This window comes from Trachemys scripta, chromosome 1 (genome assembly GCF_013100865.1).
Source record: "Trachemys scripta elegans isolate TJP31775 chromosome 1, CAS_Tse_1.0, whole genome shotgun sequence".
In the NCBI taxonomy this organism is placed as follows: domain Eukaryota; kingdom Metazoa; phylum Chordata; order Testudines; family Emydidae; genus Trachemys; species Trachemys scripta.
In genome coordinates this window covers 109434208-109447042 of record NC_048298.1, presented here as the reverse complement: position 1 = coordinate 109447042, position 12835 = coordinate 109434208, and the positions used below count along the sequence as shown (strand labels likewise).

Sequence of the window (12835 nt, the reverse complement as noted above, 5' to 3'; positions counted from 1 at the left end):
ACCTGTGCCACAATAATTGGTTTTCTGTGTATAAGAGCCAGGGCCGGTGTTAGGGCAATTGCCTGGGGCCACAGGGGCCCCCATGAAGCTACATTGCTCTGGCTTTGGCTTCAGCCTCGGGTGGCAGGGCTCAGGGCCCCAAGTTTCAGACCCATATAGGCAACAGAGACCTTTTAGATCTTATTTTAAATGCTAACATTTATCAGCAAGAGATAATTATTCACCCGTCCTCACCTACTGTCCTGGTATCTCATACTCTCAACATGGTGTTAGAGCGAAGCCTCTCCAACTGAAAACCCACAATGAACAGGAAAAACTCAAGAGTAATCTTCCTCCCTGTACTTGTACAGCTCAGTAACCGCTTCTCCCACTGCCTCAGTCTGCTCCTGTCTGTTATCCGTGCTGATGAGGGATCTTACTCATCTGTAGACTGTTTCCCTCGTTTCTGCTTCTCCATTTCTTGTATTTTTTTCTTTTCTTTTCTTCTTGTTGTTTCCTTTCTTTCTCACTCTTATGCTTTTTGTCCTCTGCTTGTCTTTTATTTCACCCCTTTCCCCCTCTTCCTCTCCTCCTCTCCTCCCTCTTCCTCATTTGGTCTTATTGAAGTTGAGCCCAATGCCGGGACACCACGTCGTAGACCTCTCTCCTTCTGCCCTTGCTGTGCCCATGAAGGTAATGTAACCTCACGCAACCTCTATCTCCCTCCACCCCAGCTGGATTTTCATAGCAGCACTAGTTGGCTGGTGACAAAAATATCTATATATCCAACCTTCAAACCCCTTCCTGTCCCATTCCCTCAGTCTCAGTAGCAACCTCTGTAACAAGCTTGTATGAGTGTGCAATTTTTAAAGGTACAGTATCCCTTTTTCTGTTTTTAACTGGGGAAGGGGTAGTCTCAAGGTCACTGGGGCATTGATTTACAGTGGCAGCAGCAGCAGTATCATACTCTAAAGCTCCTGTTTTCATTTGGTGTATTTGATTTCTCAATTCTTCATCATAGGTGTCTGGGAGACGGGGCGGGGGATGAGGGAAGAGAATCTCCTTCCGTAAATGACTGTTTAATTTGTATGGATGGATTAAAGGAATACTGTGTCCTTACAAAGACCGGTTTGCAAAACATCCCTGAGCTTTAAAAAAACAACCAACCTAAACCAGACTGGTCTTCTGTGATCCATGTCTTGCTGAGTCCATTCTTGAATTTGTCCCAGATGGAGTTTGCCATAATAGAGTTTCCATTGCCAAGGCATGGGGTATGGGGTGGAATGTGATCACAGCGTAACTTTGCTAACCACTTACTCTGCTTTCCATGGTGCTCTCATATCGATTGTTCACCCTCCCTCCCCACCCCTCCCACATCCCTCTGCTCATTGGCTGTTAAAAACAAATACATAAATACATACAATCTATTTCATGGGTCAGTAGCAAGGTGTATTTGGCTGTTTCTTAGAGGCATTTACTTTACATCCTGGCACTGGAAAGGGTGGGGAGACTTCCCAGTGCTTTCATGGCGCCACTGCACTGGACATCTGCATGTCTAAGCTCCCCCCTCCCATGGCCACCTGGGCATATTGTGCAGAGAGGTTCAGAAAAGAATGCTTGGAACTGAGCAACAGACTGGTATAAAATCCAGAGAGCCAGAATCTGTTATGGGGGGCCAGGGGGTCTGTATCCCCTAAACAGTTACTATTTCTGTATTTCAGTAGCAGGTATTTCTAAGCAGGAAAGCTGCTGTTTAGCAGGAGGTACTGGATCTCCCAAGTGACCTCAGTGTAAGGGCTGGTTGGAGCTAGGGATGGAGGCAGGGCACTGATATGAATGTACTGGTCATTGGAGTAGCACATATTTCCAGCTTTCTCAGTATTTGGAATTTAAATAGCAAACCTTCTGTTTGGTCATTTCTGGTCTCCATAAGACTGTGGTTAAAAGAGAAGCTGCTTTTAATATATAGATGCCAAGTGTCCATAATGTATAACTAGGCAGAGATGTCAATTAATCTAGGAAACCTTGTTAGTCTGTGGAGAGTGAGAGAAGATGACTTTCAGTCATGCAGCTGGTAGAGGCCTGCATTATAAACACCAACAGGTGCTCTGCTCAAATCTCTGCACCTTTGAGCTCAGTTTGGAGGCCCCCTTTTGCAACAAACTCCATGCACGCAGGCAGCCGCCCAATGAGGGGTAAGAGGGGTCCCCCTGCATGTAGCTCATTGCAGGATCAAGGGGCCCAAAATAGGAGTTATCTTGGAATAGCTTCTATGATGTATTCTTGGGTCTGAGGCATATCTCAAATCACTGCAGAAAGTTCTAGAGAACATAGTGTAGCAATTTAATTTGCAATACATTTGACACCATTGGAGCCTTGCCTGTGGGTTATGAGGAGATAGGGTTGTTTCTTTTAAAATAAAATAAAATGAAATTTTAAAAAGTGAGTTCTGAAGTGGGTTTTCGCTCTCTCCTTTTTATATTAGCAAGTGTATCGTGGGTTTCTGTGTGTGTAGTTCTAATGCTGATGAGCAATTCTAGGAATAACGTACTTGTAGGATGCAGTGAACTGCTGTTAATAGATGCACTAGGAGAAGGCTCACCAAAGAGTGACGATGTATCAGGAAGGAACCACAGGAGAGGAGAATTCTTCAACAGATGAGCCAGTGAAAAGGCAGGGTTTCAATAGAGGTAGGCAAGGGGCCACTCTTAGCCAGTAAAAGAATTGATTCAGTTAATGTAACTGAAGGACAGGAGGGTATAACATAAGGGGTACAAAGGGTTTTTTTTTTGGGGGGGGGAGGGGGGAGGTTCCAGTCAGCATACATTATGGTAATATGGAGGACGTGCAAAAAAGTTGTTAAAGTTCAAGTTCATTTAGGGATGGCTAAATAGAAATGAGCCTCTAAATTATGGGTTTACCATAATGAGAAGAGGGGGGAGGAGCAATGGCAAAAAAAGGATTCGGAATGTGTTGATCCAAGGAGGAGAGAATCCTTTCGGAGGTGACACCTACAGTTCTGTGCCCTCCTCTTTCTGTGTGCCATAGGCAAACTAAACGGACCCGGCTTGGGAGTGCTCTGGCAGCATCTTGCTCGGCTTTCTTTGCACATTTTGCCCCCATTTTTGTTCCTGGCTGTCGGGCTCGTGGGGATGGCAGGGTATCATCCTGAAAACTTACAAGGTTTCTCTCTTGGCAGGCATGGGAAAGAAGGATGATCCAAAGCTGATGCAGGAGTGGTTCAAGCTGGTGCAGGAGAAGAATGCTTTGGTGCGCTACGAGTCTGAGCTGATGATATTGTGAGTGAGCAGAGGGCTTTCTGCATGGGGTATCACAGCTTCAAAGATGAGATTACTCACAGATAGTACTGGCAGGGCCTCCCTCCAGCACTGTCGTGGCTGTGATGGTAAGAGGCCAGTAATAAGTGTTCAGAAGCCTCTTGGTTAGAATGCAGTTCCCAGCCAGTAAGTTAATAAAGGTACATTTCGGAGAAGTCTCCTGTACAAAAAGAACTCGTGATGAGTGGAAGCACAAAAGGTTTGGTTAAGTCCTAAGTGTGAATGTTAACCAAAGGTTTGAGCCCTCCCACTGTCCTCCCAGGCTCTTTCCGTACAAAGCAGCCCTTGCTTGCAGGTTCATCCCCAATCTTTCATTTGTAGTTTTAGTGGCAAGTGGTCTTCGGGGAATGACTGGGCAACCTGTTCTCCTGCTGGTGCAAGGTCCTTTTTTGAATGCAGCCAAACTGTCTGCATTCCTATCCCTTCTTTAAATGGGTCCTGTAGTCCTCACTTCTCTGTCTCCAGTGAGACCCCATAGCCTTCCAACTGGGCGCAGATGCTACAGCTCTTTTCCAGCTTAGGAACACCAGGGACTTCCATAGTGCTTATGCCCCAAAGTGCACTGCATGCTACTGAAACAAGTTTCCGACCAGGCAAGACTTAACTTTGATGTTTCAAAAGCTCAGTGTGCTCTGGGATGCTACTACCAGAGAAGCCCCAAAATGCTGCTCAGATTGGAGTCTGAGGAGGCAATGCCCTCAGTCGTCCATTACTTGGCAGGTAACTTTTTCTTCAGAGTGGGATGTAGCAGGAGCGAGACTTGCACAGAGGTAAAAGGTGGCTTGAGCAACGACTGCAGATGCATCTGCTCCTTCACGCGGTCTCTGTCTTGGATTTTAAATCCAGCTGGTAACACTGTGAATAAGTTCAGTCTAAGAAAGCAGCTGAGCTGGTGGCTGCCCAGACATATGAAAAAGGAATCTCTCTTCACAATCTTCTTGTCTTTCTCCATCTGCCCACTCCAGTTGAAGACTAGTGTTGTGGAAGCATTAAGATTACATTTTAATCAGGAAAGAAATGGCTACACACCTCCAGTGTTGTTCCAAAAGGAGTCAGAACAGTTCTGAAGGGAAGGGGGGGTCTGGGAAGGTAAATACAGTAAGGTGGGAGGAGAGTAAACACCAGAATATTTTAATTTGCTTAAGTGGCAATCTGTGTGGTGGCTCCTTGCCAGCACAGCACGCACCGTAGGTTCATTCTTGCTTTGTTTCTCCTTTCAGTGCTCGAGAATTGGAGCTGGAAGACAGGCAGAGCCGGTTACAGCAGGAACTCCGGGAGAGGATGGCAGTGGAAGGTAAGGGTGAAGAGGACCAGCAATCCGTGGATTGCCACATGTATTTGTTTCCAGCCCTGGATCCTTTGACACTTTTTGATTTTTTTTTTTTTTTCCTCCAGATCACCTGAAAACAGATGAGGAGCTGTCAGAAGAGAAGAGGATCCTGAATGAGATGCTAGAAGTTGTGGAGCAGAGAGACTCTCTGGTGGCCCTCCTTGAGGAGCAGCGGCTTCGAGAAAAAGAGGAGGACAAGGACCTGGAAGCTGTTATGCTGTCCAAGGGCTCTAGCTTGAACTGGTCCTGAGCTAACATACTCACCTCTGCTGGTCTGTGCTATCCAGTTGGCCTACGCTGAGTTTGCCAGAACTACCTGGATTGAGAAAGCTTGAGGGGGAAACCTTGTTAAGGGTTCTGCAGCATGCAGGAATTCAGTTTGAAGCACCCAGAAGCCTTTTGATAAGTGGGTTTGGTTCTAGAGGCTTGGGTCCCACACGTCGGCAAACCAAGCTGAAGACGATGGCCTGAGATTGCACAGTCTCCTTGGAGTCCTGTACAAGGGGCCATTAGGATTTGTGATATGAGGGGAAAGGGTAAATTTTTTGTGGAGGGATTTATTACCTTTTAATGGGGAAAAACCCTTAACCAAACTGGATTTGCTGCAGTCTGATCTCGCTCCCTTTTTCACTATTAGCATTTTTTAATAAGAGGGAGAGAAATGGCTACCCTCTCCTGAAAACCACAGCAGCCTGTAGCAGTCCTTGAGGGAGTTAACCAGCTAAAGGAGAGCTCCCGAAGCCCAGAGCAGCACCTTCTTTGTTTTATTCTTCCTCCCCACCAAAGAAACAAACCTGAGGCGAGCATTATGCATTTCTGGATAGAGAAAACATTGGTGGTGTGTTTGTTTGAAACCTCTTCTGTCCATCCTGGCTTTTGAGGAGACAAGGGCCTCAGAGGACACACACACACTCTCTATCATACTCTCCAGAGTTATGGTAGAAGAAGAGTAGAGAAAGAGTGGGGAATTCTCCCCCACTTTGCTACACACTGGACAGAGAGCTACCGCTGGTCTCTTGTGTTCATGGCCACTGTTCAAAGGCTAATAAGTTTCTCTGGTTTGTTTTTTGTTGCGACCATTTTGACACTGGAAAATACTGACTTTGTGGGACAATGGTAAGTGTTTAGAGGGGGTGGGGTCGTCAAACGGCATTCCCTGGCTTTTAAACCCACAGAGGGAGCCACCTTTGGATGAAACGTTGTTGAGACTCTTCAGTGTTTGTTTGGTTTTTTTCCCCTCTATTTCATTTTTGCACGTCAGAAATGAAGCTTAAGACCTGCCTGGGCCCTCAGTAACCTTGACCCTTTTATGTCAATTAACTTATTTTTTTAATACTTGAAAGAAGATTCATTTTTGTACCTTTTAAGAAACAAATGGACAAGTGAGTGATGGGGATGTGCCTGCTGCATCCCACAACCTCTTCTTCTATATTACAGGACTCTTGTTACCTGTGGCTATTTATTAGTAATGTTACTGTTACACTTCTTGGGTCGGGGAGGAGTGTGTGTTTTAACTCAAGGAGAGCAAGACACTACCGCAGATTGGTCCCTGCTTTGCATACAGGGCAGACTTCATGGACTCACATATGCATCCTGCCCTAGCCAAGTCCTTTTTATGGTGAACTCCTGCACATCCATGGAGTTGTGAGAATCCAGTAGTGTTCATAACAGATTTTCCCTCTATATCCCAGATTCCCTCTCTCTGGACTAACAAACCTATAATTTATTTGAATACCATTAATAGTTTGTAACAAGAAAACCAGAATTGTGACCTAAAAATTATCCCCCCACCAAGCTCTCCCTTCCACTTAGAGGGTGAACCCTACCATTGTAAGAGCTGCCTAGAGTGACTTCCAGCATAGCAAATTAGGCACAATTCTTTCTGCATCTGCCAAAGCAGGCTCCTTTCTGCTCCACTCCCAGAGCTGCTGCCTTTGATAGAGGAGGGTGCCCATTGTACTCCTACTTGCAGTAGTGGGCAGGACATACACTGAGCAATCCAGCTACCATGCTGGGAAAGACTCTGCAGTCTGTCACCATTTGGCAGACTCCAAAAGTACACTACATCCTTAACCCATCCCACTGGGCATAGGGTGTGATGCCAGGCATCCCTCTTAACTTTGAATTTCCTAGCCGAGTTTGGTTTGTGTCACATCCTAAGCATGATCCACTGTTAGTGTGTTTTTCTCTGGGGTTTAACAGCAAAGGAAGATAGTTAAGCTTGCTTCCCCCGGTATCTGAGAGCGAGTGTCCCATTCCCAAACAAATCCATACAGCACCTTTGAGATTGCTGATGCCATAGCCTGGAGGACAGGCTGGTGGTGGAACAGATACACAAACAGTGGGGTCCTTCTCATTTAATCTTCTGCTGTATCTGAAAGGGACTCTCCCTTCTGCTTTGGGGAGACTCCTTGAGTTACTCGCTTCCAGTGTACATAAAGGACATGGATCCTTTCTTTTTGGCCATCTGCTCCCCCCAGCAGAGTCCTCTGGATTCCTGTGGGAGCTTAGAGGAGCCCCATGTCTGTTTTCTCGACTTTCGTACGACGGTTAGGGACTCATGCCATGCCCACTGTACTTCAAGCAGAGGAGGAATGGATGGGACACTCTCCAGAGACCATCTGCAAAGCTGTTTAGTTGGCTGTGGAAACATACTTTCTCCCACCCGACCCCAGGCCAGCTAGCAGGGGCTGAGCAAGCTGTCTCCTGTGCTTCCTGCTCTTTCCATCCCAGGGAGTATGTGACCACAAATTAAACCCAAGGTTTAGCAAAGCAACGCAGAGAGCCAGACACTATGTTACTTAACAGTGCGCATGCTAGGTACCCAGAGCAAAACTCCTGTGAAGTGCTGGCATTCCAGTGGAACGTCTGCACATAGACCTTCACCTGCCTGTGTAGTGAAGGGGCAAGCTGTAGCTGCAGACCCAGCAGGGGGAGTTTACACACACAGTTTTTGTAGGTTGCACCACAAAAATAGTGACTTCTGCACACACACACAAAAATCTAGGGTGGCTCTTGCTGACTGTTTTCCTAAAAGCAGCCTCGACCCATTTTAATAGCACACAGTGTTTGAGGAACACAGCTGATTTTGGACTGGAGATCATTAAATATGCACTGCAAATAAAAAACAAAAAGCTACCCTGCCCTCCTCATTTATGCTGTATAAAAAGAGCCTCTTGACATAATATTTTTTAAATTGCTGGTTGCTTGTATTGAAGAAATATGAGGTTCTCACTTTTCTCTTTGTGCTGGCAGACTTGAATAATGATGTCACACAAGGTTCTTATCTGACAACAGCCCTCCCTGCCCCCAGCTAAAAGGGTGGTAGGGAGACGTGTGTTCTTAAACTCTGCAACCCTTCAGGTCTCACTGGCCTCAGAGAAAGTAAGGACCTAATGCATATGTAAAAACAAGAAAAAAAGAAAAACAATTTAAAACCAAAATTGAGGCCTGTTTTACATCATAAACAACTGTAAAGGGCACAATTTGTATTTGCAGTTCAGTTAAATTTTAAGAAAATCCATCATATAAGCACTAGTTTTTAATTAAAAATATTTATTTTTTAGAACGAAATGTAGAGACTCTTGTCACATGAAACCATCTGGGTGCATGTTTTCAAACTGCCTTCTTCTGCAACTGCTTCTGAGCAAGGTGTTCTACAGAGCCGTCCCTTGGGTAGGACGAATCGGGGTGACCACTTTGAGGGGCCCCGCGAGCTGCTGCGATTGGCCAACACGGTCAGTCGTGAAAGAGATTAATCCATCACTTCTGCCCTGGGCCCCGCTCCCCCCCAGGGACGGTCCTGGTGTTCTAACTCTTTGAGCTAGTAGAGATGGATAACAACAAAACTGGCAATGTGCACTCAGTGATACGTTCTGCCTTGAATGTGAGGGAGGCCAAAGGCCTTCAGCCTCGGAGAAATATGCATCTATTAGTACAAGTGTGTGCCCCCATAGATGGTGCTAACCAGACCATGGGCTGGCTCAGCAGTGGGGTGAAAGCTGAGTTTGGAACCTAAGCTCCATGTCTATTCCTAAACTGACTGAGACTGGGAACATACAGGAGGCAGGGTATTCAGTCCCTGGGGAGGAAGGAGTCCTAGGCTTCAGACTGCTCGGATGTTGATGGAGGACAATCCAATCCTTGGCTAGAGGAACAGGTTCAACCTAATTTGAAGCCCTAACCCTTGCTGGGGAGAGGAAAGAATAAAAGAGGAAACGGGGGTGAGGGAGAGTCCCCAACCAAAAGAATTGTTTTTTATTATTTGGGGCAATACAAATAATTTTAAAACCGATTTCCAAACAAAAATCTCATCTCATGGGAATGAGAATATCTTTTAACATGGATTCCTTTTTAGTAATTCACCGATGACTGTAAAAGCCACCAGGGTTGTGTCCCGAGCAGCAACCCAAGCTGCTGCCCCTGTGATAGGTGGCCTGAAGCTGCTCTTTGAAAAGAAACTCACATTTCAGATGAAAAATGGATTTTAGGAATTGTAAGAGGGGTAGGGGCTGATTTGAAAAGCAAACTGCATTGACTAGTTATAATCCCTTAGGGTGTCTCTCTGCCGCAGGGGGGGGAGAGAGCCTCCCAGCCTGGGTAGGCAGACACAGACTAGCTCTGCGTGAGCTAGCATGCTAAAAATAGCACCGCAGACATTGCAGCACAGGCTAGCCACCCAAGTACAAGCCTGTCCGAGCCCAGTGGCTAGCCCCTGCTGCCACCCTTGCTATAATGTCCACATTGCTATTTTTAGCATGGTAGCTTGAGCCAAGCTGGTGTGTGTCTCTACCTGAGCTGGGAGGCACCTTCCGAGCTGCAGTGTGAACATAACCTTAGTGCCTGATCCTGCAAACAACATACTACTAGGCATAGCACTGACCACTGTGAGGAGTCCCTTCAGGGGGATGACACGTTGTAGTAAGTACTATTCTTGATAAGTATTTGCAGCATTAGGCACTTAGCTAAATAGATATTACAAAATGTTTCAAACCAGCTTCTAGAATCCCTGTCACTTGTTCAGTTTCTCCAACACATGGGGATTATCTTTCTTAGTAGCACCTGCCCCTTTGACGCTGCGTCTCCGCTGGGATCTCGTGATGACTCAGAATTGGGAAGTCCTAGAATATGATAACAAAAATACATATCTGTATAAGACTTACCTTAGAACTTTGAAGCTTTCCTGTACTTTCCGATGGCAGTGCTGATCTCTTCAGCCCTACGTTAATTCATCCTGGCTTCTTGGTTGGTAATTAATTGTTTTTCAGTTCTATTCAAGATATTTAACATTTATTTTTGACTCATTTACTCTTCTTCCCACTAAACTTAGGATCTTTCTTCTCATACCTTAGTCTTCCGAGAACAGCTCCCACCTGAAGCAACGTGATTTCAGAGTTGCACGTCAGGAATGTGATCTCTGTTGGGAGCACAGTAAACAGTGTACAGCCCTGTTTGCTGTGGGCGGTTGCATGCAACGAGCTCCACAACTTTTAATTTCCATTCTCTGAAAGTGAGCATTAAAAATAGACTTTGATGGCAGTATGCTTAGTTCCTGTGGTCAGTAACAAATGCTCCCTCCCACCCCATCCTCATCCAATAATCCAGCCCTTCCCAGACAGAGTCTAAACTACAACAATGCAGGAATAAATAGGGCCCTAATGTTTCACTAAGGAAAAACTCCTAATATCCTTTTCCTTTAATAATTTTGTTGCTTGTTCATGACTATTGGTTTGAGAAAAGTTGCTATGGTTAAGTAATCCTGATTTTATATGCATGGCTGATGCATTGTGCCCTGATTCCTTTGACTGGTCTTATAAAATGAAATTAAATAATCCCCATCTTTGAGAAATGGCTCCTTCTGCTACAGGTCTCTCTGCATCAGAGATGTTCCCCCAATCACTAGAAAGGTTAAACATTCATGAACTGCCCATGCAATAACCACTCTGAATCTTGCCCGCCACTTCCCTTTGTGAGTGTCTGAAATCTCAGAGGTAGAACAGCAAGAGAGCTAAATACTGGCTTCATATTTCCTAATGCACTTTGTGGACTGAGCTGAAGAACAGCTGGGGCCGGCTCCTGGAGTGGCAGTGTGTGCTGCCTGGAGTTAAGTTCCCCTGTGCCTGGCATGGGATTCCACTGAAGTACTGGACAGAGTCAGACTCCCCTGTACCTAGAGTGGGAACAGACACCTCCACTCTGAGGGGCAAACTAAGATGAGGCCAGCGCTTGTGCTCAGGGCTGGGATCAGGTTGAGAAGAGGCATCATCCTTTCAGAGGGGCAACTCGGGAGCCTGTCCTTGTGCACTTGTGAATCGTGAGAGTCAATGCAACTTGGTGAGGCCCAAACCCACTCAAGAGCTGTGCTTCCCTACCTATACCATGTCTGCTCTGGAGATCATTCCTCCAGAGAAAAACCGTGCAAAGGGAAGGACATGAATATCTTTCAGCTCTAACTTCCAAATACAATTTTGTGTTTTTAACTTAACCAAAACTCCATTTGTCCAATTGGGGCTGGAGAGTGGCTCCTCTTCTTGCAAACTCCATTGCTAAACATATCAGGATAGGATTATAGAGCAACAGCAGGTTTTAAAACTGTCACATGAATCTGTTTTTCCCCCCCTCTGTCTCCGCATTTCCTGTAAATATTTGTTTGTGTGTTGGCTGTACAAACACCAATGGATCCTTGGTTTACCCTGGTGGTCAAAAAATGAGTTTTGCAGTGTCCAGGCCTCCATCAGAACACAGTGCTTGCACAGAGCTAGTTAGCATGTTTGTCTGCACTTCGTGATGGTTTTTAATATTTTTATACATCCTAATCAAGAACATTTTAGATCATTTGAAAGGTCTAGATTGCATGATCTGGAGCAGCCGTTGGTTCCATTTTTTAACAGTTGATCCTAAAACATTCACCACCACCTCCTTTGGGTAAAACTTTTAAAATGAAATTTTGATTAACTGTTTACATCGGATGCTGATGGATAAGAAGCATTGCATAATTTAATCTCATATGTAAAAATGTGAAAAGCCACAACATGGCTCTCAGGAGTTGGAATTGTTACCATCTGCAATAAAAAGAAGTCTCTAAGTATACCATGAAACAGCCTGTATATAATTCATGGGAGAGATCACTTCCTCCTTGACTGATGCACGATAACAGAGATTAGATGCTTTCTGAATGTTCCTGCTTTTGGAGATGCTTAGAACGGTGCTATATAGGCAGTGGAATTGAACAGACAAGGATGTCATGAAAGGTGTAGATGTGAAGAGGAAAATGCCTTGCTCTGATGGCTCTGCAGTAATTTAAATAATCTCGTGTGTGTGTGTGTGTGTGTGTGTGTGTGTGTGTGTGTGTGTGTGTGGNGTGTGTGTGTGTGTGTGTGTGTGTGTGTGTGTGTGTGTGTGTGTGTGTGTGTGTGTGTAGTCCAATTGAAGGGATTTGCTTTGGCACCTTCCCCTTGGGATGTGAGTGAACTCTGATATTCAGACTGTTCGAGGCTTTTATAGTTGGTGAGTGTGGAGTGTTAACAGGAAAGTGTGTACCCTACATGTATAAAACATCCAGCCTGTTTGGTTGTGTTTCATTTTTTGTTTTTTATGCACACTTGCTTTGTTGGTGTTGAGATTTTAGCACCTCAGGTGGCCAACTGAACTAAAAAATAAAGTCATTATTTTTTTCTTTTTGTTGGTGGAGTTGCCATTTGTTTCACTTACCATTTGTTTGCTTGCTTACATGATGGACTTCAAAACTGGGAATAAAGGAGCGAGAGAGGTTGATCCTGTCATTAAATCACAGGGCTGGGTGGCAGGGGAGACCTGAGTTCTATTCCTGTCTCTGCCACGGAGTTACCTTGTGACCTTGCACAAAGATAAGTGACTTGCTTTCCAGTTGAAGTATATGAGGTCTTTTGACCTGAGATACCACAAACAAGTCTGCTGTTCTGATAAAGCCCAGCACTATGGCCCATCCTTTCCCCGTCTCAGACATGATTTCTCAGTTCTTCTCCAGGGGAGGATCTGGCAATGGTGAAAGATGAAATAGCCTAGAGGGTGCTGGCAGAGTGGGAATATAGGAGCCAAATGAATCCTAGGAACTGGCACCAGGCCATAAAGCTGGGAGAGGGGAGCTAATGTCCAAGTTGCAGAGGGGCCTTGTGCCAGTTGTGAGCCCTCTTTCAAAGGAAATGCCCAT

The 12835-nt window shown here is 45.4% G+C and overlaps 1 protein-coding gene across 5 annotated transcripts in view; it reads left to right on the top strand.

The window, feature by feature from the left end:
- MICAL3 (microtubule associated monooxygenase, calponin and LIM domain containing 3) overlaps positions 1 to 12006 on the top strand; it is a 251990-nt gene extending 239984 nt beyond the window's left edge. For 4 of the 5 annotated variants that reach the window (XM_034781513.1, XM_034781496.1, XM_034781478.1 and 1 more), the window contains 4 exons: positions 607 to 672; positions 3179 to 3278; positions 4538 to 4611; positions 4713 to 12006. In XM_034781513.1, the coding sequence (XP_034637404.1) occupies positions 607 to 672; positions 3179 to 3278; positions 4538 to 4611; positions 4713 to 4897 (425 nt within the window). In that variant the 3' untranslated portion in view covers positions 4898 to 12006. The remainder of the gene's footprint in view (positions 1 to 606; positions 673 to 3178; positions 3279 to 4537; positions 4612 to 4712) is intronic. The other variant, XM_034781523.1, reaches the window with a different exon arrangement.
- The last annotated feature ends 829 nt before the right edge of the window (positions 12007 to 12835 follow it).